Below are 26,957 nucleotides of genomic sequence, written 5' to 3'. Positions count from 1 at the left end.
TATCAGGTCATACAGATGCGATTCATTGTTTATCTACCATTGTATAGATTGCCAAATTAAATGTGTTCTATGAAATTAAATAATCATTTCTCTTGTTTCCACCTTTCTCAACCTGCAAAACCTGTGTTTCAGTCATTGTTCTTTTGCAGGAAGACAAAGCTGTGTTGAACTTTCTTTCTGTTTATGTAGCTGGGTTTTTTCCCTTAGCTATTTTGTAGGGTGAATTGCTAAGAATGGAATTGATTGTTCAAAATGTTCACATATTTTACCAGAAAGGTTGTACCAATTTAGATAACCCTCAAACATGTGAGAATGCTATTTTTTCTATTGTTGCTTCCCTAGATATCAAATTAAATTTTTTTTTGCAAATCTAATAATGAAAAAAAGATATTCACTATTTCGACTTATCTTTTTAAAATAAGTGATATAAGGTAATTTTCTTATTAATTAGTTGATTTTTTACATGGATAAAGTTCCACTTTGTGTTTTTGCCCATTTTTAATTGGATGCTTACCCTTTTTTTGATATTGATTTACAAAACTGTGTCATAACTTAAGGAATTAACTTTCTACCATACTTGTTACAAATTATTTTCCAGTATGTCTTTGGGTTTTGTTTGTGGAGATTTTTTTCACTAGAAATTTAAAGTTTTCACATAATCAAATTTAGAGTCTTTCCTTTCATGTTTCTGCCTTTAGAGTCCTATTTTTAGAAAAGCCTTTTTCATTCATATATTACATATTAAAAAGTTACTTGTTTTTTTATTCTAGTACTTTCAGACTTTAAATTTCTTAGATTGTAATATCTGATCCGTCTGAAGTTTATTTTGAGGTAAGGAGTTTGATAGAGATCCAGCGTTATTTCTTTTTCCAAGTGGCTAGTTAGTGGCGCTACTGCCATTGACCAAATAATCTTTTCCCCACTGACTGTGAGCTCCGAATTCTTGCTTGTATTTGAGTTTATTTCTGAGCTCTGTTTGGTTCCGTTGAACCCTTTTTTCCTTCCCCAATTCCAATATGTTTGAGCGACTGTATTTTTAGATATGAGTCAAGCGAAAGAGACATTAGCCATTGTTCTGCTGAGTTCACAGGCTCACTATTTTGAGGTTACTTAATGAAGGGACCTCTGTTTTCAATTTGCTCTTCTAACGTCAGAACGAATTGTTCATAATGACATTGTATCATCTATAAAGAATTAACTTTTGACATTTTACTAAGCTTTAAAAGATTGAATGAATACCAAATTCAAAGTTAATAAGATAATTTTTTTTTAAATAGCATCTAAAAACATGTTTTTAAAAATTTTTCTGGAAATCTCACTTCTGCGACAATGATATTACAGGTCTGGTTCCTGATCACTGCAATAAAGTGAATATCACAATAAGCAAGTCATGGGAATTTTTTGTTCCCAGTGCATATAGAAGTAATGTTTACACTATACTGTAGTCTATTAAGTATGCGATAGCTTTATGTCTAAAAAAACATATATACCTTAATTTAAAAATACTTTATTGCTAATAAATCACTAATCATCACCGTAGCCTTCAGTGAGTCATACTCTTTTTGCTGGTGAAGGACCTTGCCTCACTGTTGACTGATCACGGTGGTGATGGCTGAAGGTCAGGGTAGCTGTGGTGATTTTTTAGAATAAGACAACATTAAAGTTTGTGGCCTCAATTGACTCTTCCTTTTAAGAACAATTTCTTTGTAACGTGTGATGCTGTTTGATAGCATTTTACCCACAGAACATCTTCTAGAATTGGAATCAGTCTTCTCAAAACCCACGTCTACTTCATCAACTAAGTTTATGTAATATCTAAATCCTTTGTTGTCACTTAAACAATCTTTACAGTATCTTCACCAGGAGTAAATTCCATCTCAAAAAATTACTTTCTTTGCTCATTCATAAGACGCAACTCCTCATTCGTTAGTTTTATTGTAAAATTGGAGCAATTAATTCAGTCACATCTTCAGGCTCCACTTTTAATTTAATTCCCTTGCTATTTCTACTACATCTGCAGTTACTTCCTCCACCAGCATCTTGTAACTCTTCAAAGTCTTCCATGAGGGTTGGAATCAACTTCTTCCAAACTGCTATTAATGTTGATATTCTGAGCCCTTCCCATGCATCATGAATGTTTTTAATGGCATCTAGAGTAGTGAGTCCTGTCCAGAATGTTTTCAACTTACTTTGTCCAGATTCGTTAGAGGAATTACTGTCTGTGACAGACATAGCCTTATGAAATATATTTCTTAAATAATAAGACTTGAAAGTCAAAATTCCTCTTTGATCCATGGGATGGAGAATGGATCTTGATTTAGCAGGAATGAAAACAACATTGATCTCATCGTCTATCTCCATCAGAGCCCTTAGGTGACCAGGTACATCAACAATGAGGAGCAATCTTTTAAAAGGAATCTTTTTTTCTGCACAGTAGGTCTCAACAGTGGGCTTAAGAAATTCAGTAGACGTGGTAAATAGATGTACTGTCATCTAGGCTTTGTTTTGCCATTTATAGAGCATAAGCAGAGGAGATTTAGCATAATTCTTCAGGGCCCTAGGATTTTTGAAATGGTAAATGAGCATTGGCTTCAACTTAAAGTCACTAGCTTCATTAGCCCCTAACAAGAGAGGCAGCCTGTCCTTTGAAGCTCTGAAGCCAGGCTTTGACTTCTTCTTTCTAGGTATAAAAGCCCTAGATGGCATCTTGTTCCAAAGTAAGGCTGTTTCATCTACACTGAAAATCTGTCTGACCATCTTCATTAATTATCTTAGCTAGATCTGGATAACTACCTGCAGCTTCTGTGTCAACACTTGCTGCTTCACCTTGCACTTTTATGTTATAGAGATGGCTTCTTTTCCTTAAACCCCAGGAACCAACATCTTCTAGCTTAAACTTTTCTTCTGCAATTTCCTCACCTCTCCCAAGAGCCTTGGGGGCTTGCTCTGGTTTAGGTTTTGGCTTAAGGGAATGTCGTGGCTGGTTTGATTTTTCTATCTAAACCACTAAAACTTTCCCTATATCAGCAATAAAGCTGTTTTACTTTTTGATTATGTATGTGTTCACTGGGTAGCACTTGTAATTTCCTTCAAGAATTTTTCCTTTGCATTCACAACTTGGCTAACTGTTTGGCACGAGACCCCTGTCTTGGCTTTTGATGTGCCTTCCTCACTAAGCTTAACCGTTTTTAGCTTTTGATTAAAAGTCAGAGACATGCGACTCTTCCTTTCACTTGAACACTTAAGAGACCATTGCAGGGTTATTAATTGCCCTAATTTTAAGATTGTCATGTCTCATGGAATAGGGAGACTGAGGACAAGGAGAGAGAGAGAGGGACCAGCTGGTCAGTGGAACAGTCAGAATACACACGCTCATCAGTTAAGTTTGTCATCTTATACACGTGTGGTTCATGGCTCCCCAAAACAATTACAACAGTAACATCAACGCTCACTGATCACAGAGGACCATAAAAAATGAAATAATAATGAAAAAGTTTGAAATATTGCAAGAATTTCTAAAAGGTGACACAGAGAAACAAAGTGAGCGAATGCTGTCGAAACAATGGCACCGATAGACTTGCTCGATGCAGGCTGCCACAGACCTTCCATTTGTGAAAAACGTAATATCCACGAAGCACAATAAAGCAAAGTGCAGTGAAATGAGGTATGCCTGTGCTGTATGTATTCACACACCCATTTGTAGATGAGCCAGAAAAGTGCTAGTATTTCTTGGGTTGCATCTTTTACTGTGGCACATCAAATAGAGTTATGGGCTCCCCTGATCTGATTGATTTCATATAAAGGCCTTTGCTTTGGCAGCAGTTGGGACTTATTCACTCTCTGAGGTAAATCTTCTTTCAGAGCAGGAAATTGAGGTTTTGGGGTAGAGTCCAAGAGTCAGTTTTGATTTTACTGTGGGGAATGTGAAAACCTAAAGCCTTCCTTTAGTTAATAATGTGAATAGGCAAAAATCTTCCCCACCCCCATGATAATTAAGAATTTTCTAAAAGAGATACCTATAATTTTTTTATAATAGGAATGTAACTTTTCACTTTATACGGATCTATGCTTAAACACTGAGGACGGTCGCTGCTTTTGAATCTCCTTATTTGTACATGTTACAGTTCAAAGGAGAGACCTTACTATTTATGTGGAGAGAAAATAAATGAGATTTCTTTCTATCTGTCTTCCATATATTTAATGGTAGGATTGTGTCTTGGATCATATTTTGAGTTAAAACAGACTGTGCATTCAATGAGTTGCTACAGTTAATAACAGAATCAACTCTGCAGACTATCTCAGAGACTCAAATATTAACTGTCCAGGCCATAGATCCATCTTAAGCTGAATGAGCAATATGTTTTCAGTTCAAAAAACATAGGTGCTCCTTAGACCTAGATCCCCATCAGACCAGCATTATGGGTATGTATAACCTGTTGTCTTCGAATATGAAAACACTTTTCGTAGTCCAAGTAACTAGACACACCAAGCATAGCGATTTCACAAACAACCGTGTCTTCCTCCAATATATAAGAAGGGTCTGTGAAAACCTTTGGCACATGGCTCTTGAGGGACAGTTGTACTGCTCGGTTTGAATTCCCTTCAGCATCCAGCACGAATCTGTTCACATGGTCTGAATACTGCAGTATCGGTCTACACATATCTCTCACCCCAGGTAAGAAGGGTAGCATGAACTAACTGGAGTCTACCTCAGTGAGCTTGAATAAAGGGCACTCGTATTTAGTCTAGCATTTGAGATAAGAGCATGGTTAGCTATCTCAAGGAATCAAAAGATTGGGAAAATACCAAAGGGACCATTAGGTGAAATGAAATATGGCTGCAATCTTCAGATTTGATTTAGTCCAGAGCCATGCCCTCTGGAGAGAGCCATTAAGATAAGACTTAGCTTTGACCAAACACACAAGCAAGGAGTTGGCCTGCATCACAAATGACATACTAAGAACAATGTGCCATTCGAGCCCTCCTTATATATTTAAATACTTGGTAGAGAACCCAGGCTAGGAGTTTTTTCTTGTTCACTTTTTTTTTTCTCTCATTGTATTTATGTGTTTTGACTGTTAACAGTGTTTTAATTTACTTTTTATTTTTAATTGTGATAAAATGCACATCACATAACAACATTTTACCATCTTAACCATTTTTAAGTGTACAGTTCAGCAGGGTTAATTATGTTTACACTGTTATACAACTAATCTCTAGAACTCTTTCATCTCGCAAAACTGAAACTCTATCCCCGTTAAATGACAACTCCCCAGTTCCCTCCCCACCATTCCGCTTTCTGTCTCCGTGAACTAACTGCTCTGAGTATCTCACATAAGTGGAATCATACAGTATTAGTCTTTTTGTGACTGGCTTATTTTTTTATTTAGCAGAATGTCCTCAGATTCATCCATGTTGTAGCATGTGTCAGAATTTCTTTTCTTTCTAAAGTTGAATAATATTTCCTCTGTGTGTGTGTGTGTGTGTGTGTGTGTGTGTGTGTACACCACATTTTGTCCATTTATCTGTCAGTGGACATTGGGTTTTGTTCACTTTTAGTCAATAAAATATATACACATTTTATTATCCACGTGAATATGTCTCAAAATAGTTTTAGAATTTGAAGATACTTCTCAGTTAGTCTTTTACTGTTGTCCCTAACTGTTGGCCTAGCGAGTGATAAGATGCACATTAGTAATCCAAATGGTTGCTTTAAAATTAAAGTATAGCCATTGATCACTAGATCGGCGACCTCAAATCTTCCCTCCTTTGAGTTCAGGCAGTCACAGGATCAATGTAAGAAGCCAAAGGACAAAGGTGGTAGCCACTCGATGAGAGATGTTGGCTTTCTTGAATTGATTTCCCACTACCCGGCATCCAGAAAGGTGTGTTTTCCATGGACACGTTCAGACCACTAAGCTTGAGATGGGGGTTTATTTCCTTCAAGACATGGTACGTGATCTTTCTCACCAGACTCTCTCAAAAACTCTGCTAGATAAACACTCAGAGGTCTGGAAAGTGGGCCGGAGGGAAGCCATTTCGATTATTTCACATCCTCTTGCCCTGGAGTACTTCCCCTTCTCGACACTTTCCTCACATTTCTCAGAGGAAGAAAGAAATGGAAACTTGTTCCATTTACTTTTTTACATGTGTGCCAGATTTGACCACTCTTGGCACTGGGCAAGGAGGAGATTAATGATTGGGGTTGTGCCATGAAACAAGCCATAAGGCTTTATATTACAACTTTTGTTTTTAAAACATTTGTTTTCATAGCTGGGGATTACTCTATTGGCATGGAGAGAGAGAGAATGAAAAAAAAATATGGAATAGGATAAAAGAGAGAATAGTGATTTTAAAAAAATACAAAGCACACACACATAAATAAAAACAATAACAGATTTCATGTCAATTTTGTGAAGAAATGCTTTCAGTTTTTAAGGTGAATCAATAAGATCTCTATGCATATGCTATTTGCATATCATTTCTTGCCTTAAGAAAATTGCGGTATAACTAAGAGGTAATTACTGACCCAGTGAACCTAGGGTATGATTATTCTTATCTTAAAAGGATTACCAATAAATTTACTTCTAAAATAGAAGTTAGTCTAGTAGATTTCAATATTCACATAATAGAATCATCTTATTTTACAGCTGTGCATTAAATGGTAAAAATTTAATTGAAGATAAATTTTAAGTGAAAATAAAAGCATCGATCCTAATATTTAGTCAGTTTTCATACAATGAAAACATTTTCATACAATGAAAAATGTAATTCCATTAAAATTTGTTTGACTTATATGTGTCCTTTTGGGAACATGCTTGCTGTGTAACCTGATATACACTAATAACGAGAAATGTGTAAACGCATGCCCATTTTTATCGTCAGTGGATGCAGTGGCTTTAAAATAGAATGTCTAGCCTAGTGGAGCAAAGGGATATATTTATGACCCTGACTGTATACTCACAGCAGATATTTCTTTCCTTTTTACTCTGTGTTTATGGTATAAGAGATCTTTTAAAAATTATTTTGTGTTTTTGGTAAAAGTTACCTAAAGATAAAGAGAAGTTATTGATTTTTTTTGAGGTCTTGGGGAAAATGAAGAAATATTGTATACATAGCGGGAAAGCAACCTCCTTCACTTCTCGTAGGATCTTATAGATAATGGAAACCGGAAAATTCTAAGTTAAGAGTAGATCTCAAGAATAAGCAGACTAAATTCTCATACTGTTCCCTGAGCAATGAGTTCAGTGAAAAGCAGTGACTTTGGGAAGAACAGTGTGGCTCCACCAAAGAGTAGATGTTGCTCTGAGCAAGTTACTGGTCTCATAGTGTAGACCTAACATGCAAAATGATCTGGGATCTAACGTTTTTATAGGAGGTTCCACTGATTATCAATGGACGCATATTAACTTAGTGATCTTGTGAAGAACATGTAACTTTGGTCATTTGGAAAAAAAAAAAAAAATGACTGCCAGAATCAGCCAATGTGTACTACAGAAAATGGCCCCCTCATCTGGCGATCCCCTAGCATCTGTGTGGATTCTAGCAGGATTTTTGAAGAGCAGTTGGAGAGGGAGCAAAGAGAAAGTGTTTGTTGAGCATGGACCATGTGCCAAGATTAGAAGTTATTTTACTTACATTTCTCACTGAAACTCTGGATCAGCTGCATGTTGATGTTCCAGTTTTACAGACGAGAAGACTGAGGCTCGGTCCGGCCAAGTTATCTGTATCTTGGTAGACAGTATCTGTAGGACAGTCTGGTTCCAAGCATGTGCTTCCGGCTCTGGCCTGCTTCTTCTACCAGACAGACTCGTATAGTGCCTCCCTCATGGAATCTCATATATAACCTCCAATAATGTATAACCTCGTCTTCTCTGCTTTGGGTGGTGGGATTATAAATGCCGGGATGTGCATGCCAATATCTGAAAGCCATTAAGAAATATGAGTCACCTGCTGGATGCATATTGAACTTCTTTGTATTATGAGAGATTCATGGAGAAATAAAGTACCCAATGATTTTTCTTCTTAAAAAAGAATTGAATCTCTCTCCTGAGTAGAGATTGTTGGCAAGTTGATGTGCAGTCATGGTCAGCAGAAAAGAAATTTAAGCAATAATGAAAAGCGTGTGTACTCAGAACGCCTTTACCCCAGAGCTGAAGAGCAGGCCTTCGGGAGAATGATGCTGAAAAATGGTAGATTTGGGGCATGAAAAGAATTCTGGTCCTGTAGGAAAAGACACGTAACAGACAGTGAGGAGATTAAAAGCAGGCATGATGGGTAGGTAGTTCACTCTTCAGCTCTGGGTAAGGTGGTATAAATGGCTTTTGCGTAACCCACTACCCCCCAAATAATTTTTTAAGAGAAAGAGAAGAAAATATTTTTGAGGTAACTCATTACCTTTTGGCTTTAAGCCCAGAAGCCTCAGAAGTTGAAAGTAATTTTATATGCTGCAGATGCTTCCTGGTTTTAAAACCGTGACCTGACTCCTAAACAATGATGACATCAATGCTGAAGGATAATATTCTTCCATAACACATAATTCCAGTAGCAGCCATGGGGTAGTTTTCATGAAATTAAGGGGAGGGGAAGCAGTCTGATTTAGATTGCGAACTAACCAAAGAAAGGTTACTTAGTGACTTCTATTGTACGTAAAAGTTTTTTTTATTATGTTCTAGTTCTTAGACAGTTGTAGATAAACATTTCTTGCCTGTTTGTATTTTTAAAAGGTTTTTTTTATTGATTACATACTTTCAAGGTGTTTTCATAATCAGTTCAAACTACCCAAACCTATAATACACTAGCGATTAAGAACAACTGTCCTTCAGAGAAGAATCAAGGAAACTACTTTCATTATTTAAGTTTTGACATCTCTGGAGGGACAGCGGAAAGTCTTTTTTACCCATTAGTAGTTGACCTTAAAATAAAATATGCATTTCCTCTATACTGTGCTAGTCAGTCTCAGTTTTATGCTAGTTAGCATGAGGTTAAGTGATAGAACCATAGAAACTTCATAAAACAATTTGTTGCCAACTCCTGTCCACCTGCATCCCTTGGAGCTGACAGTAGATGTGTGATGTTTATGGTCCGTCATGCCTAATGGGACATATATTTCAACTGTTACGTTTTTGAAAGAGTGAATTAGTGGCTTATAAATAGATTTTTGGAATCTAACACTTCAGTTGAGTCTGTTTGGCTTCCTTTCTTCCCCTCAAAGAGTCTTTATTTTCTTCCCTGCCCTGGGCTGCATTCTCTTTTGGAGCTGCTGCGAGCCTTTTATGACCATGCCCTTCGTGGCGCAATCCAAGGTCGGCGTTCATTCATGTCTTCCTGTGCTCATTCGACAGTGTACGTGGGTGTAGCTGTGCCTCCCCTGGGCTGGTAGGAGAGAGACACCAGCAGAGTCTCAACTGCTTTCTGAATCTGTTGCCCACTGCAAAATGGAGAGGTCCCCCTCTTTAGAAAAAGGCAGCCGGAAAGCCAGGGAGACTATAGGACCTTTTCCCCCAGCTCATGTCTAGGCAGAACTTGTGAAAAACAATAAAGTTATTTCATTTCTGACTCTACTAAACTTATCGATACGAAGTCTAACTATCTGCTGAGGCTGCTGTGGCTTCTCTCCCAGTGGCGTCTGCTTTCTTCACCCTCCTCATAAGCAGGTGCTGGTCTGCCCGTTGTGGATTATGGTGACCAGATGCCACCAGTCTACTGAAAATGTAATCATTTTTTAAGCCAACCAACCAAATGCTGTTTTAACTGTCCTCCACTCTGGATTGTAAAGCTCTTCAGCTATACCTTAAAGTCGGCCCTCTGTTGATGGAGGTCAGTGTCTAACTAGGAGTCCAGGTTATTTCTGTTGAGCAATCTGGCCTGGAAAGTGAGTTACTGTTCCTAGAGGCAGAGGAGCTGTTGCTGTGCTTCAGTTGATGATATGCAAGTGGATTTATTAACTCTGTGCAGGAAGTAGAGGGTCACCATGATACTTGGTAAATCATGAGAGGAGTCCAGGTGATCAAAGCGATGGAGATTCCATACCAGACATCCCTGGCTGAGTCGAAATACCATGGAGCAAATAGTTTGAAAACTCTGAGAGACCCTCTCAACTTCATCCTAAACCCTCATGCCTGGGAGTGCAAAGCGAAGGTGGGAACGTGGCTTTGCAGGGATGCGGGAGTGGGGCGGTGGTGGCTGGTCACTTTCTTATGGGTTCTCTAGGGAGTACTGGAGGGCAAATGGTGTTGAGGCCACTCCTTAGAGCCCCAGAAAGGCCCCGTGTGCTCACACATTAGCTCTAGCCCCACTGCAGCCTCCCGGGTCCTCCAGGCAGAAATAGAGAGAGAGAGATGCTCTAAGCAGCATGTGTTCAGACCAAGGGGGCACTTATCTCAGTGATGTGGTTCCCTCTTTGCTCCCTGCTGGGAGGTCCCCCCACCTTGTACTTCACTCCAAAGCTGCTGACCCAGACCTCTTTCAGGGGAGGGAGAAGAAAACCATTTCTCTCCATGGTATGAACATTCAGGTATGAAGCCTGCTCCGTGTTCCAAAGGACAGAAGACGGGAACCAGGCAGATGGTCTGGACGGAAGCGCTTGAGAAATTGTAGTGTCACTCCAACAGCCATTTAGAATTTATTTATGGTTAACGAAAAAAAAAAAAAACTCTTTACAATAAATAGCACTAGATTTTTTATTCGTGAGAGCAATTTTTTTTTTTTTCCTCTCTCATACATAGTCCTCATTAGAGTTGTTCCATTGGATATTTTCATCTTATCTCTGTGAAGTTTTGATGGGAAGAACATCAAGGAAGTTCTCAATTAACATTTTTGTGCCCTTCCCTGGAAAGGGTAGTTGGTAATCTTCTTAAATGTATTTTTTGAAAGCTTTTTAATGGCACCACCCAGCGCCCTGGTGATCACTTGTGAACTGTGGCTGCACCCCAGATCCAAGAGTTCCATATTGAAGATGATAAACGGGAGCAACGGGCCTTTTAATTTTGCTCAGGGGTTATTTTCTTTCTTTTGATCTCACTCTTGGATTCTTAGCATAGGACCAGAGGCTGTTTGTGTTCTCCAGACGACTTTTTTTTCTGTTCCTGCTATTTCCAAGCAATTAGCAAAGTCTGTTTAGGGTTGAATTGTTTGTCTGCACGTGTTGGGTTTTAATTCATTATGATTCGAGGGATGCATGTTAAACTTCTTCAAGAACTGCTAGAATCCAAACTTCTAATTCCAAAAGATGGAAATCTTTACTTATTTTATGGACAAGAGATTTGACTGGGTATTAGAAGCGACAGATAATAGTATTTACCTAGCCAGGTGAATGCATGACCTTTACTCCAGTAACTTTGAAAACGTTCCAGAGAGCTAGAGCTGTTTTGTTTTGTTCTTGTTGTTACTTCTCCAGAGATAATTTTCCTTAATTGCAAATGTTAAAAATACTAATTTGTAATCAGGGCCTTGGTTATGTTATATTTATTATAATGATGGTGTTTGATCACACAAACTAGCTATTGATGATGGCCCATGTTCCTCGTCTGTATAAATAACATCAACCCATATTTGAATTAAGAAATGGCATCACTCTCTTATTTGATTGTTATTAGTAATGAAATGAGACCATCAAGGATATTATTTGTATAAGAAGGCATTTTTTTCCCCAATAAAGTTTATCAGCTTTCATAATAATTTTTAGAGCTAAAAGTATATTTGGATGTTTCTGGAGATTAAGAGCACAGAAGCCAGGAAATGAGGCCAGGGCCCAGCCCTGAGCTCTCAGGCAATGTGAGCTAGTGATGGAGGGTGGGAAGGGGGAAGGGTGGGTGGCCAAGCACAATCCATGGGGCTCAGCACAGCCAGGCAGCAGAGAACCAGAGATTAAAACAGGAATTAGCTTGGAGGGGGGGCGGGGTTGCAGTTCCATGGGCAGGTGGTCTCAGGACAGGCCCCCACCTGCGGATGGGGAGGCTAACACCAGCCACCATGATTTTCATTTGCTCATGAACTGAAGCTGTGTATTATTGAAGGCCTGCAGTCAGTCTCTGCAGCTGGGTGGGCTGGGGCGGACATCACCAGACTTCGTCCTTTAGCAGCAAAACATTTTGGGAACAATTTTGTGTGTGGGCATGCCTTGAGCTCCTTCTCCTTAATAATAACACCACTGCTTTGTTATCTTTAGAGCTTTACGGGTAACAGTGCTTTTGTCCATTTACCTTATCTGTGCACCCTATGAAGGAGGCAGGATGACGGCTGCCATTTTGCAGATGTGCAAAGTGAGTGTGGAAACTGCTTTAATGGGCCCAGTACAAGGCTCAGTATCGGGTTAAGTAATTTATTCAAAGGAAAAGATCTCATGAGTGCTGAACCAAGGTCTCGAACCCGCGTCTTTCCGACTTGAGATTCTTGGAGCTTTGGAGAGGGAGCACGTGGTGCTCTGGCCCCATGAGCCAAGCCTCCTCTGTAATAATGCCTTTGTGACGGGAGGTGGCCGCTTTGGCCACGGGGGTTAGGAGGGAACACGTGCCTGGCACAACCCAAAGCTAAGACCGACTGGTTTCAGTAAACGATCCCATTTCTTATCCAACCTTACCTCCCTATTAAAATTTGATCATCCCCTCTCTCCTCCCAATTAAAAAAACTCTTAGTCAAGTCTCAAGTGCAAGAAGGCTGCTTCTTAAAGCAAGACATGGTCAGATCATGGTGAAGTGCAGGGTCACTGGCACCTGCCATCCCAGCAGAAGCATAATTTCCCCACGGCAGCCATTGGAGCAAGAAGGGAATGTATTACAAAGGGAGGAATAGAAACCTGGATTTTAGAGGCTTTTTTTTCTTGAGGGGTTTTGAGTATTTTTGTTTAACTTGAGTTTAGTGTTCTAGGGGAGGGCGGTTTGGGTGAAAAATTGAAGAGAAACCCTGCCAGAAAGAAATTCCATATCAGATGGAGATTTTTCTCCTTTTAAGAAGGTGTGAGAGCAGCTAAGAAGCACTAAAGCATGGGGGAGCTGGGTGATAGATTGGAATGCTCTCCGTGGAGCAAAGTGGTGGCTGGAGGGGAGTCTGCAGGTCTGCTGGGGGTCTGATGTGAGTGTTGGGGGCCTTGCTGGCCAGCTCCCAGCATAGGCACTGCTGCCTGGGGCACCTATCTGAACTCCTGAGACCAAAGGAGGTAATGATGGTCAAGAGGTAATCTCTCAAATCAAGCAGGCTGCCAAAACCAAGCCTCCCCAAAACCAGTGCCTCCTTCCAGCCTTTCATCTATTCTAGAAGTGAAATCTGAGCTCAGGAGAGCTCCCCACTTCCTGTTGCTCACAGATCGGGGCAGGGTGGGACACAAACACACAGGTAAGCGATATAGCTCGTGTGTCAGGTGGTGTTTAGTGCTACAGAAGAATAATAAGCTAAGTTCTCGAGGAACTAGTCATCCTGATGTCCTAGGCACCCGACAAGAGCAGTTCTGAGAATATCTGTCACCTTGTGGAAGTAACCTGGGTTAACTCTTCTTAGACACTAACCCTGAGCAGGGACATTTCCAAGTCAGCTCACTTCCTTTTCCTTTTTTGTTAAGCGAGAATGCTGAGGCTTAGAAGAGACCTCTGAGCTGTTAGTGAGACATCAGTTGTCTTATAAATGGTTATATAGTTAGCCCATGCATCTGTTTATCTTAATGCTACTTTTTATTTGCATGGACCTAACTTTTTCAAATCTATTGCATCATTTTAGTCTCATACTTCATGAGGTAGGAAGGGTAGATATTGAAAAATAGAAATGAAGATGAATATCCAGGGTTAATATGACAATATTTAACTGCTATGGTGAGCCAGCGGCCATAAGCAGCGGAGTGACTATACGGAGAACTGGCTGAGTGTCCACCCCACGTATGGTAAGGTTTGCGGTCTGTTTTTTACAGACGGTGATAAGGTGATAGAAATAATTATGCAACCCTGCCAACCCCACTGCTATGGAGGTCAGCACTGTTATATGCATAAGTAGACAAAGTATGTTTGCCTTTTTAAAAGCTTAAGCCAGACTCCTTACCTCCATTTGACTCGTGAGAACACAAGCACAGAGGGGTTCGATACTTCCCCTGGCCACATGACCAGTGCAGGAGCTGTGGCAGCCCACATAGTTTCAGACTCTCTTATTAAGCAACATACTGTATGATCGTATGCTAGTCACTGGGTTTTACATTTTTCATAAGTTATCTCATTTCATACAACGAACCGTAATATAAACAATGTTGTTATTATTTTTATCATCTTCTTGATGAAGAAACTGCACATGAAACATGACCAAGGCAGCATTTCCAAGGTAACATGCTCAAAATCTCAAAGATGTTGGGTTGAAAATGAGGCTCAAGCTGAATTGTGTCTCTTTCCAAAAGTTACACCCTCAATTACCTTCCTAAGTTCACAATAAGATTACTTCGGATTCCTAGGCAATTAAAAAGTACTCAGATTTCTGCTCTGAACTCTTTTTGTTAGATGTCACAGTCTTTTTTATTTATCACCCTAGAGAGTACCTCAGACTTTATCCTATATTTTAAGATTCCTGTTATATCAATTATAAGTCAGCATCACTTACGAAGGTCTCACAGGGCTACCTAATTTTATTCTGTTTTTGCTATTTTGAACATGTTTAGAAAAAGAATTATATTGCAAATGGGTTTCTCAATAACCTGAAATTGCTTTGATCCCTAAGTTACCTATAGAATTGTCTGTCTTTAGGATAAAATTACTTCTAAGATTATTTTCTCAATATTTGCTTTTGTTGTGTTCTTTAGTTTTGTATCACAGGGGCTACTCATTTTTGTTTCTTCAATGGCATCTTTATTAAATCTACTTGCAGAAATCAACTCTGCCTTCTATCATTGATATTAACTACACAAGTGGTGTAGTTTTTCACAGACTGATTCCATACAGTTCGTACAACGGAACCTGTGAGGCACATTGAAAAGGAAAAGGATTGACTCTGAGCAATCAATGAGAAGTGTGCCTTATTTCCTAAATTTGGGATTTCAGCTGCTATATCTTCCATCATGCTAAGACTGTATTATTGTGCTTTCTAAATTCAAGGCGCCCCCTGGTGGTGCAACTGATACATAATCAACATAAGAAAAAAATAAGGGCAAAATTACCAGGGTAAAGATAAAGAGACTGTGAATCAAGATATGATCTTATTGTTCTTCCCATTTGTAAGGCTCTCAAATGGATAAAATCTTGTTTTCTCCTTTTGTTTTAAATTCATCCGCAGCTATTTATATCATGTTCGGGAAAAACAAATAATGTGATGCCAAATGCCAGATGACTTTTAAAAATAATTTATCTTTTTTATGACAAAAATAAATTCATGTGTATTGTATAAATGTTAAAAAGAAAATGTAAAGAGTAAAGAAATTATTTACAATCACATGACCCACATGGATTCCCATTTTCTTCTAGACATAGAGACTGACAGAAAACCTAAAGCGTACTGTTTTTCTAACATGATTTTTTTCCACTTAATTATATGTGTGAATTTCACTCTGTGTTGTTACAGAGTCGGCTCTGTCATCATTGTTAGTGGCTGTTTACTTCAGTTGGTTCTATTCTGTATATCCTTGTGGATTATTGTGGATTATTAAAATTAATTGTTAGAAATAGAACAGCCGAATCAAAAAGATATGCAAAAATTTTAAGGCATTTGATATTTATTCCTGGGTTATTTGTTAAAATAAAGCATCTTTTTGAGAATACTACGTTTTTTATTTTAAAGCCTCAGGTCCCTAATGTTTGCATTCTTAGCCTGTGCCAAGAATTGTGCATTATGTTTCAGGTGCCTGCATCTCATTTAATCTTCGCAACAACCTTGTGAAGTAGATAATATTATTGTCCCCACTCTACAGATAAAGAAAGTCAGGCTTAAAGAGATTAAATAGTTGTTATGTGACTTCAAAAGCTGAGAGACAGTAAGCTTTCAGAAATTTGATAAAAGTAGCGCTTTGCATTCCTTGTATCATGAACTAAGTGGAAACTAGTTCTGATAATTCTCCATCGGTGAGATGTAGAACAAAGATGTCGACAGTAAGAGATAAGGAAAAGGAAATATACTTCCATAAATTTATAAACGAGAATAAAAATCTAAGTTAAGCCTCTGTCAATTAGACCTTCATGTTGACAGCAGACATGGGGGACAACTCAGTGATTACCGTCTAACTAATTACAAACTTTTGAGAACTCCTGATAGAAGCATGATTTCACTAGATCTTGTGATTTTTTTTTTTCATGAATGCATTTTCTTTAACCACAGTTAGTCTTTAAACTGGTTAAATTGCTCCCAAGTAGTCAAAAGTTGACTAGAGGTAAAGTGATATCAGAAAATCTCCAATTTCTGACCCAAACTGGAACTTTTTGTGAGTTTTTAAATTTTTCCAATCTCCGACATTCCTTACAGTTTACCTCTCACTGTCGATCTCTAAGGATCCACAGTTCACTTTTGCCACTTTCACTCGTACTTTTTTGTATTATTATATAATTATCTTTACTATAAAAAGCTCAGAGATAGGCATGGCAAATAAATGAAAGAAAATTAAGTATTGCTCATCATTCACTGCTATAAATATTGTATGTTCGTTGGTCGTTTTTGGTTCTCTCTGCCACATCTGTGCCTTAGGCATTTACCTCATCGTTGCTATTTCTGGTCACCTCTGCTCAGGCTATCTGCATTGCCTTTATTCTTTATTAAATTAAAGAGACTTGCGAACCCCTTTCCCTTCCTGCCACACTTAGCCTTTCAAAGAGATCTCAAGTACCCCTCAGTATAACAGCATCATCTGTGGTTTCTCTTTGTCATTTTCTGCTAATGATAGCCATTGGATTTGTTAGGCGTCTCTGAAATCATCAAAGTGTCCTTTCTTCTGTTAAATTTTTATGGCGTTATTTTATTTGACGCTGCAGCTGTTTCCTTGAGGTGGTGAGTCTTGCGTTTTCCCTTAATTTTGATGTAACCTCGTTATATTGATAAAGTACTTTGGTTGTCATTATAATTCTCTGAAGTGGCTCGAAGACACTCACCACCTTTCCCGCCCACTCTTATCTTTTAGGAACAATTTTCTCTTTTATAGTCAAATCCATAAATCAGGCTTCTAAGTTCTATACACTTGACTTAATAAGAGTATGTGAGTAGCCTAATAAAATCCAGGGTTCTTCCCTCTGCTTCCTCACTCTAGAGCTCAAAATCTATAGGGCTCAAAACATTTCACATGCAGGTGGAGCCTGCTGAGCAGTGGAAAGGTTTTCTGTGCATTTAATTTTGTAATCCTGAGAAAATTTATCTGTCGCTATAGAGACTAACGCTCCAGTGACTGCAAGTTGTGGAGCTTTCTCTGTGGAGTCCATCGTGTTTTTTGAGAAGGACCACCTGGCTCTCCAGCACCTGGGGGAGCTTCCTGCTCTGACGCTGGGAGACTCTGCTTCTGTTTCTTTGACCTCAGTCAGCAAAGGCAAGAAAAGATGCAACCAGTAGAGTCGGTGTTCGCTCCAGAGTTTGAAGCCTTTGATCACGCATGTGTTTCTCTTACCCCTACTTTCTTGAGCCTCGGATGATTGATTCTTGCCTGAAACAGCTGCTTTGGTTACTTTCCTTGTCCGCTTCGTCCAGGTGTTCTATTCATGTTGCGCGTTCCTGTGCTGAGAGCCTCTGCAGAGAGGTTAGGGTCTCCGCCCCTCCTAGCAGCCTCCACCCACTCAGTTCCGGCATCTCTGTGTGTGGGGTTCTCTGGCCTCAGCCCATTTCATTCCATCTCCTTGGGATGAAACCTTGAGGTTTTCCTGCACCTTTTTTTTTTTTTTTCCACAGCAGCCTTTCAAATCTATCCTTGTGTTTTTATCTTGCACTTTTATTTATCCTGAACCTACGGGACTTTATAATTTGTGGTCTACTTTGGGATATTTCTTTCATCGTTGATGAAGCCTGTAAACTTCAGGGCAGCAAAATCGAGGGCCCTACAGCTATCCCCACCTTTCTAGCAAGAATACATCTACCTTGAAAAGGGCTGTTATGAGGTCAGTCTAGCTAATGGTTCTTCTAATGGTGTCACTCCCCTTATCTCTTAAAAGTCCCTTCAAGTTCTTTTTCTTTTCTTCTCAGTACCTAAGTGCATTCTGGGTAAAATACTTTAAAACAGTTCTTTTCTGGAGACCTGTCTTGGTTTTTGGTATAGCCATTTTTATTCAAATGTTCTTTTTCTTATAGATAGTTTTGTCTTATGTGTATGAGACTAGGTTCTAAATAATATAAAATTATTCAGAAATATACGGATATATGTATATATATATATGTATATATATGTGTGTATATATATATGTGTGTGTGTGTGTATATATATATATATATATACATATATAAAATGGTGCTATGAATCACGGCTATTTTATAATTAAATTATGATAGTATTCAGAGGCTCTCTGTATATGTTGGTCATCCATAAGGATGTATCTGTTTGCGTGTGCAGTAACATGAAGTGAGCCGCCAAGCCATGACACCTCAATGGCTTTTTCCTCTTTTTTTTTTTTTCTTTTTAATTGTGCTAATCTATACATGACATAAATTTTACCATCTTAACCATTTTTAAGGGTACAGTTCAGTGGCATTAAGTACATTCAGTCTCCAGAACACTTTTCATTTTGCTCTGTACACATGAAACACCACTTCCCCCCATTCCCCTCTCCCAGCCCCTGGCAGCCGCCATTCTGCTTCCTTTACTGTGAATTGACTACACCAGGTACCTCACATACGTGGGCTCTCACTGCATTTATTGTTTTGTGACTTCATTTCACTTCATGTAATGCTCTCGAGGTTTATCTGTGTTGTAACGCAACAGGATTTTTTAAAGGAATTTTTGTTAACGATTTTATTTTAAGGCTGAATAGTACTCTTTTTTTATCTGTATATTTCACATTTGGTCGATCCACTCGTCTGTCGATGGACCCTTGAGTCGCTCTTACTTTTTGGCTGTTGTGAATAATGCCGCTATAAACGTGGATGTGTGAATATCTCGAGACCCTGCTTGCTTCTCCCTGACTGATTCTGGATGCAAGAGTATGTCATTCTTACACGAGAATTATAGAAACTTTCACATTTTTAAATACGAAAACAGTTTTCTATCATGATTTCTTCAAATAAATAAATAAATAAATAAACAAATAAATAAATGTATGTATGTATGTATGTATGTATGTTATCCAAAAATTAGTCAGTGGATCAATAAGAACTGAAATATTTAAATATTGGCCAAGTAAATGGGATAAACTGATAGATAGCACACCCCCAAGTCAACCAGGTTCAGATGTCAGAATGTCCCCTGAATTCTAATTCTGATCTGTTCCTGTAAGTATTCACATCGGATCTAATCATGAAACAGTCTTGCCATCCTGGGTGACAACACACAGGCACAGAGCGCTGCTCTTTGTAGAGCAGTCCAGTGGTCAGTGTCCCAGTGGCCAATGCCAATCAAGCTGGCAGCTCACCAGCAGTCTGCGTTCTGCCTAAGAAAGATATTTCATCCTGGCTCTGGTGACTCCCCTGCAGCCTTGGGACAATCTCAGGACAATAGGCCAGTCAGTGTGACATGTTCTCAAATGACAAGGTGAATTTAGATGGGCCTGTGGCAAGATATCTTAGAAAAACCTCATTGCCAGTCAGGGCTGGCTTTCACCATTTCTCTCTAAAACATAAAGATAGGACTCCCACCGTTCCTTCTTTCTTTGTGGGGAGGGGGGTTAACTGTCCTATATTTTCATTATGAACAAATAGATGGTCTGTTTGGTCAACCACCTCTCTTTCTCTTCATATTTTCAACCTTTCTCTTTTCTATTTTTTTTTTTTTCCTGTCTTTTTCTCCCGATACACAGGCTTTGCAGTGCATGCTGATCTCTCTTCAGGCAGAACTTGACATTCAAAGGTACTTGATGAAAATTGAGTCATCTCAGCGAGTTAGTACTCTACCTTTTCTTTTTTCTGCATCGAGTCGCACCCCACCTCCTGCCTTTTTACTCAGCTGTGTGTGGCATTCTAATCAGTGTCAGCCGCCCAACAGAGCACCTGTACTTTTTCCCCGTCTGCCCTGAAACCTGATTTAAACCTCTCAAAGCCAAATGCTTGCAGTGGACTGAAACATGTGCATTTAAAAAAAAAAAAAGTGAGAGTTGTTATTAAAATGAACACTAATTGCATGCTTGCTTTGAAATATTTTATTTGCTGTCCACAAGTTGAGTTGTGGAATTAGCAGTAATGCAACAGCAAGTAGGAGACCTTGGCACAGGCATCTGAAAAGTAGTCTCTCTAATAAGTGACTCCATCCTCCTCTCCAGCTTACTCGAGGCAAAATAGTTGTGGCAGCATCCTAACAATTGCAAATCTCTTGTGACTCTTCCTTCGCTCAGCTCCAGTGCGTTCGATACCCGGTCCAGATCATGTGACTGTCATACATCTTAATAATAAAAATGATAGGAACGGACACGTTTATGTAGAACTTACTATGTGCCGGGCACTGTTCTAAGTGCTTAACAAGCGTTAACTTCTCACAGCACCCCCAGGGGGTAGGCTTACTGTGTCCCCATTTTGTATTTGAGGAAACCGAGGCACAGAGAAGTTAACTAACTTGCCCAAGGCCACAAAGCTAGTAAGTTACAGAGTTTGGATTTGACTCTAGGCACTCTGACCCCCCTGAGTCCACATGTTTTTTCAACATATTATTTACTTCCTCAGAATCCTCAATGTTCTCTATTTCACAGTAGGTCAGTTTAGAACGTTAAAACCGAAGGAAGTAGGGAGAGCTTCCAGCGCTTGAACACCTGGCCTGGTATTGATCCCTGTGCCAACTGGCCCTTTGACACAAAGCCACCCACATCCTTTTGGCCCCCCAAGCATGGATTGGTCTTTATTGTGTCCTGAGCATGCACAGGGCAGAACGGTTTGGCCTGTACCGTGAGGCCTGAGACACGCTGGGCTTAGGAAGGTTCCAGCAGTCTAGCTAGTGAACGATGGTGAGCTCCTTCCAACTCAGTCAGTCCTCAGTGACCGCACTGGCCTCGTCACCTTCTCTTCCTTAATAATTAATCTCTTTGATATTTTTCAGGGCAACAAGCTCGACTTAGAAAGTCCCCTTCCAAATAGATAGACATAGAAGTGAAAGTCGGGCCCGACACACTACAGAGAATCATGTTGTATCCTACACTATCTCAGTTCTGAAGGGCCCGTTGCCTTTCATTTTTTCCACGAGTTCTTCATTGTTTTCACTTTTCTATACTCCATGCAAAATAGAGGCATCTTTATGATGGCTTTGCTCACACACGTGCACTAAATAGAAACGTAGAACGAGAGAAGAAGCCATGCCGAGCTCTTCCCTACAACTGTGTACATGGCCCTTAACTCTTTTTTCCTACTGTCAGAACAGAGATTTGACATCGCGATGTGGGATTTTCCATCATAAAAAGCACAGAGTTTGGGGTCCCCCCTCACTATGCCTATATATATTCTTATGCTTCAAATTCTCGATGCTGACTATTTATTTTTGACAATAAATAAATTTGACAGCAAACATTGGGGTATTGGAGGAATTTTTCAAGTTTTTTAAAGCATTTATACACAAGTTGCAGTTATGTTATTTTTTTCTTAACACTTGGAATTATTTTATATTTACTGAGAGAGCACTTTTAACTTAATTCCCCGTAAACATTTATTGAATCACTCTTGTCCATGATATATGTAGAATGAAAAGGTGAAGTCGTTCCTAGCACTTGAACGTGATTTGGACTTGGGAAAGGAGTGAGATGAAAGCTAAGGTTGGAGGTCGGAGAGGCTCTTTCTCACCTCTGGTGAAGAAGTAACTCTTAGAGCCTCTGTGGATGTCAGATTCTCTCTTTTGAAGTTGGAAGTAACCGTTTACCGACTGCACAAGACCAAGGAAAAGGCATGGTGGACACAGTGAGAGGTTGGTTGGTATCTTCTCCTCCCACTGGCCCTCAACAAGCCATGGGCCCCTCACCCTGAGGAGAGTAGGGAGCAGAGCCACCTAGTAGAGAGTGGCATTATGTAAGAGGAGCTAAATGCTTCACATTATTTATAGTTGACAGATTCCTATGCTTTTTTTTTTTTTAAGTTACCTCTCACCACAACATTATCAAGTAGATATTCTGATTCTTTTATAAAAGTGAGAAGTGAAATTCAAAGCTAAGCTTTTATATGGGGCTGTACTGCCAGTACGTGGCAGGATTGGAGTCTGCCTTTTAAAAGAATAGTGGGACCGGAAAAGCAAAGTCCTCTCATATCTAAATTGTGTCTTCCTTCCATCTCTCCAAACCCCGATATTCTTTCCTCTGGCAGGACTAAAGGGAAAAAGAACTTTTAGCCTGAAAAGCTAGTCAGAAGTATCTCAAGGTGATTTTTCATTGAAAAATCAGTCCAGTGACATTGGGAGGGCATTTGGGGTGGGAGGGCTGTTTGGAAACATGAGTTGGAAAGTAACAGCAAATTCTATTCCCAAGATGTCTGGAGAGGGTCTGGCCACAAGCACCTAAAGGCTCGGTGGCCTCTGGCACCAAGTACGCCCTCTGATCGGCTTCCTGTGGCCTTCCTTCTTCACTGTGGAGGTGGTGAGGACATCTTTAGATCTCCCACGACAGGCTGAGGGAGGAGGCCTTTGCTATCAGGGTAAAACTTCTTTGGTTTCACAAGGCAGTTAAGCTCTAGGGGCACCACCCCTGGGCCTGGGGCTCCCCATCACTCCAGAAAGAGCTGAAGTGGGGCTGCAGGGATGAGCTTAATAATAGCTTCTGTCAGGAGGCCCTCTGAGGTGCATATTTTGCACGATGTGTTATGTTGATTGTCTTTGACTTGAAATTTCAAAGCCTGCAAGCAGGTCCCTTTCCTTTCATCGCTATAATAACAGCAGTCCTCACACGGACACCTTTTATCCTGAAGCCTTTTAAGTGCATTCCTTGCTCTCTGAATGGCAAAGACATCTGCTGCTTTTGCTCAGGCATCTCCCAATGAGCACCGTGGGAGCCAAAGCCTGTAAAACTGTTCCTTTGTTTACAATGCACACCTTCTTGTTTCAGAAATAAACAGAGAGACTGATTGATTGAGTCAAGGCAGCTGGCAATAAAGAGACACCTATCTGAAGGTGAATAAACTAAAAATCAAGAGGTAAAACCTCATTAGGAGGAGACAAATTTATGAATTGAATCAACTAACTGTGATTGGCTTGAATGTTAAATTTAGCTTCAGCCTTTCTGATATACATATTATATATATATATATATATATACACACACACATACATATATATATATTTTTTTTATATTTCTCATTATAAGACAAAGTAATACTTATTACTCCTTCATGAGGCAAAATTGTTTTTCCGTTTTAAATTCTAAAAGAAACATGGTTTACCCATGCCTTCTTGAAAGGCACATTGATTTATCAACATAATAGGGTCAATAAGAAAACAGCAGTCTTCTTCATCTGGCCTTTTATTTTGTATCAGTTCCTTCAAGAGGAAAACACGGCACTAAATAATAATTTCAGGAACATGTGTCTGAAACGGGTAGGGGGCTGAGTTAACGAGATCCAGACTTGGAACTTGCTGATGCTGTTACTTTCTATCTTGACAGAAGGATGCTAAATAGAGATGATGGTGAGCTAGGCCTTATCTTCTTTAAATAGCCCTTATCTCATGCTGGCTTTGGAGGAAAACCAGAAAGCAGCCAATTCATGGTGGTATTTCAGAAGCAAGTCTGTGTCATGTTACAGGTAGGACAGGAGATGGGCAGGGGGCAGGTTCACGTCTAATCCTGGGAATGGAATTGGTCGCCCTCACATGCTGACCTGGCGAGGGGTCCTCGCCCCCTCTGCAGGGCAGCGGGCTCTAGCTCTGCTCCTCCAGACACAGCCAAACCTCTATGAAAACGTTGAAAAATAGAAAATATTCAAGAATTTATAGAAAATTGTTAAAATTCCAAATTTACTTCCAGTCAAATTTTAAGATCCTTAAAATTAAGTTACTGTAATGATGTCAGAGCTACAGATATGAGTCTATCTCTTTAAAAGGTGAAGTTATTTGCATGTCCAAAATGTATTTGATGGTTTTTGTCTCTTCTTTCTTAACTGTTATCTTTTTTGGCATGAAAAGTCCATGCGATTCTGGATTCCTGCTAAATTTTGCATGGCTTAGAAATGGAAATGCGTCTCTGTTCCTGTGTTTTCTCCATGAATTTGTGTCCTCATTTCAGGGGTCATCTATAAGAAATTCTTTTTCTTGGAATCTAATCATATAGAATACACATAAGAAGACAGGAACGGCATGGGTATCTTCAGGTCACCAGAGACAAGAATCCTTCTGGATTCTAAATGTTTTGTGAAAAAGTTGTTCCCTTCCCCTTCCCCGCTCTTTAAAAATATCATGCTTACTCAGTAATTCTCTGACTTGGAAAAGCAATGCATTCTCATTTAAGAGAAATAAAAGAGTATGCTATTCATAATTCATATTTAAAAAAACAATGTTAATATTTCATTTTGCTTCCATCTTAAGTTATAAAAAAGTTTCTTTAAAACATCTTGATTAGGGCTGCATAGCATTCCATAGTGCGAATCTATCATAATTTGTTAACCAGCCTTCTAGGTCGTTTCTAGGTTTATTTATTTTATTAAAGAAAATAATATGTACAGATTTTTCTCCCTGACACTCTAGTGCAGAAAGTATCACTTTTCTTAATATCTGCAAATCTAGCTAATCTCACATGTATTCGGAAATTATTGAAAAATTTGTTTTTATCACATGGGGTTCTTAAAGGGATGCTAGGGAGCGCATCTAGCCCAGTAAGACCGGGTGAGGCCTCTGAGTTGCCTGGGAGTCACAGTGAGTGGTCTCCCGCCTCTGTTTGCAGGTGGGCTCGTGGCCTCCCTGTGGTGTCTTCTAAGCGTGGGCATCAAGTTTCAGTCACTCTGAGAATGCTACACATGTTTCCTCCCAGCTGGGGTCACTCTGTGTAAATGGGACCCAGGTCTCCGGGATTTGAAGAGCACTACCACCACCCCTTCCACCGCTGCCACCAAAACTAGCATCCTCTTCCTGGTCATGGAAAGTCACTCACCACCCTCTCTCTGCCTAATTGGCAGCCCCCCCCCTCCCATTCTGGGGGGTAACTCCAGATTCATTTTCCAAATGCCTTTAACTTCTAAGCCCAATGTGAGGAGAGGGTCCTCAGGGTGGTCTCTGTGGCACAGAGACAATGTCAATGCACTTCCTCCTGGGAGGACCTTAGAACACAAAGACTTGGCATTTTCCCCGGGAACTTGGGGAGAGGAGTAGATGTTCCATAATTTTCTGTTTGTTTGTTGCTGACGCCTACAAGGACAAATGAAGAATATCTCAAAAGATTAATCTGACACATGAATAACTTGAAAGAGAGTATCTGTGTAGTGTGATGCTCCTTTAAATAACAAGCAAGCGTCCTTTTCTGCACAGAGGTGTCCTTGTCATTTGTTCCTTGGAATGTGTAGGAGGGGCCTTTGCCTGGAGAGAGTAGGTTGGCAGAGGGGTCTTGGTTGACTCGCTTGGCCTCGCTGCACGGATGCCTGTGGCTGGCTCTAGACAGGAAGGCAATGGGCAGTGACTACTTGGCATCACTGCCTGTTCGTATTTCTGATCTGATAATGAAGTAATGCACACGGTGAAGGAAAATGTGGAAACAAAAGACACAGTTGTACGTTTCTCGACTGCTGAATCGTCTGATTTTACTCCAGACCAAACATCTTTCTGTTTTGACAGGTGAAAATCATGGAAAATGGTCTGGGTACTCTTTGGGTGGAAGGAGGGAGGGAGGGGTTGAAATATTACCCGTGAAGAAATAGGGTTTGAACTGAGTTTATCAAGGATAATTCATCAAAATAAATCTTCGAGAAAATGGGAAGGAGAATGTGAATTTTCAAAGCTAAACTTTAGATAAGAGAGATGTATGAGAATCTCAGATACACACAGTTGGGACCTGGCATTGAGATGGAGGTTTTGTGCAGATATGTCCTCTTCGTCAGGCCTAGATTGGCACTAAACGCTCAATTTATGTGTTTATAACAATAGCTGTACCCTTTAGTGCTTGCACCAAATTTTCCATTAAAAACCAAAGCTGATTTCTTCTCCTCTAAGCCTTTAGTGCTAGGTCCACCCCAGATTTCATAATTGTCCTGCAACTAAGTGCAGTTCTCTCTCACATTTATATTGCAGCTCTCACATCCACTTGTCATTTCCTAGAACCATGGGTGTCTTTAGGTTTGTCCCCAGATTGGCCATCAGCCCAAGACTGGCACTGAGGAGATATCAGCTGAGCTTGTATTTTCCTGGCCATCGGCCACAGAAGTTGTGAGAAGTAAACAAAGAGGCACACAGAGACCAGGGCCTGCTGCTTCAGAAGTGCACCTGGCTGCCGGTCCCAGGACTCACCTGAGACTAGCAGGTGCCCGGCCTAAAGGGAGAAGACTTTCAGCTGGTTTGGCCACCTGGGATGGGTTTACATAAGGACGGGAAGCAGGATAGAAACCAGATATTGCCTTATGAGAGCTCTTTGTCTTTCTTTCCATCCCAGACCCAAACCCTGCAAAGGCCTTAGACTTTGGTAACGAGGAGGGCAAAGAAGGGAGGGAAGTGACTGCCCTGTGGTTCCAGAAAGGACTCTGTAAGCAAATTTAGAAGCTTAGAACTTCCATCGTGATCATTTGAGGCTAGAGGATTGTGGAGCAGAAATGATGGAGAAGACTAAAGTCTGGGATGATCCGTCATTTGTCAACTTCTAATATTTTGCTCCTTGAATCTTTCATAAGAGGACCTAACAACTGGAATGTTCTCTTAATTGAATTCAGAATTTCGACTAGGTTGGAGTTGTAAGCTTCACAAGTGTAAGAAACGGGGCGAAAGTGTCTGGATGTCGTGATTAAAT

General features: G+C 39.9%; 1 protein-coding gene across 1 annotated transcript in view; it reads left to right on the top strand.

Moving 5' to 3' along the window:
* The window catches only part of LOC105299337 (sickle tail protein homolog), a 133,195-nt gene extending 106,550 nt beyond the window's left edge, over positions 1-26,645 (top strand). Inside the window, exon 3 of the mRNA XM_023537184.1 lies at positions 26,607-26,645. Within this exon, the coding sequence (XP_023392952.1) occupies positions 26,607-26,630 (24 nt within the window). The 3' untranslated portion in view covers positions 26,631-26,645. The remainder of the gene's footprint in view (positions 1-26,606) is intronic.
* The last annotated feature ends 312 nt before the right edge of the window (positions 26,646-26,957 follow it).

The sequence above is a fragment of the Pteropus vampyrus genome, unplaced genomic scaffold, assembly GCF_000151845.1.
Source record: "Pteropus vampyrus isolate Shadow unplaced genomic scaffold, Pvam_2.0 Scaffold180, whole genome shotgun sequence".
NCBI classification, from domain to species: Eukaryota; Metazoa; Chordata; class Mammalia; order Chiroptera; family Pteropodidae; genus Pteropus; species Pteropus vampyrus.
This window is presented reverse-complemented; position numbering and strand designations above follow the sequence as displayed.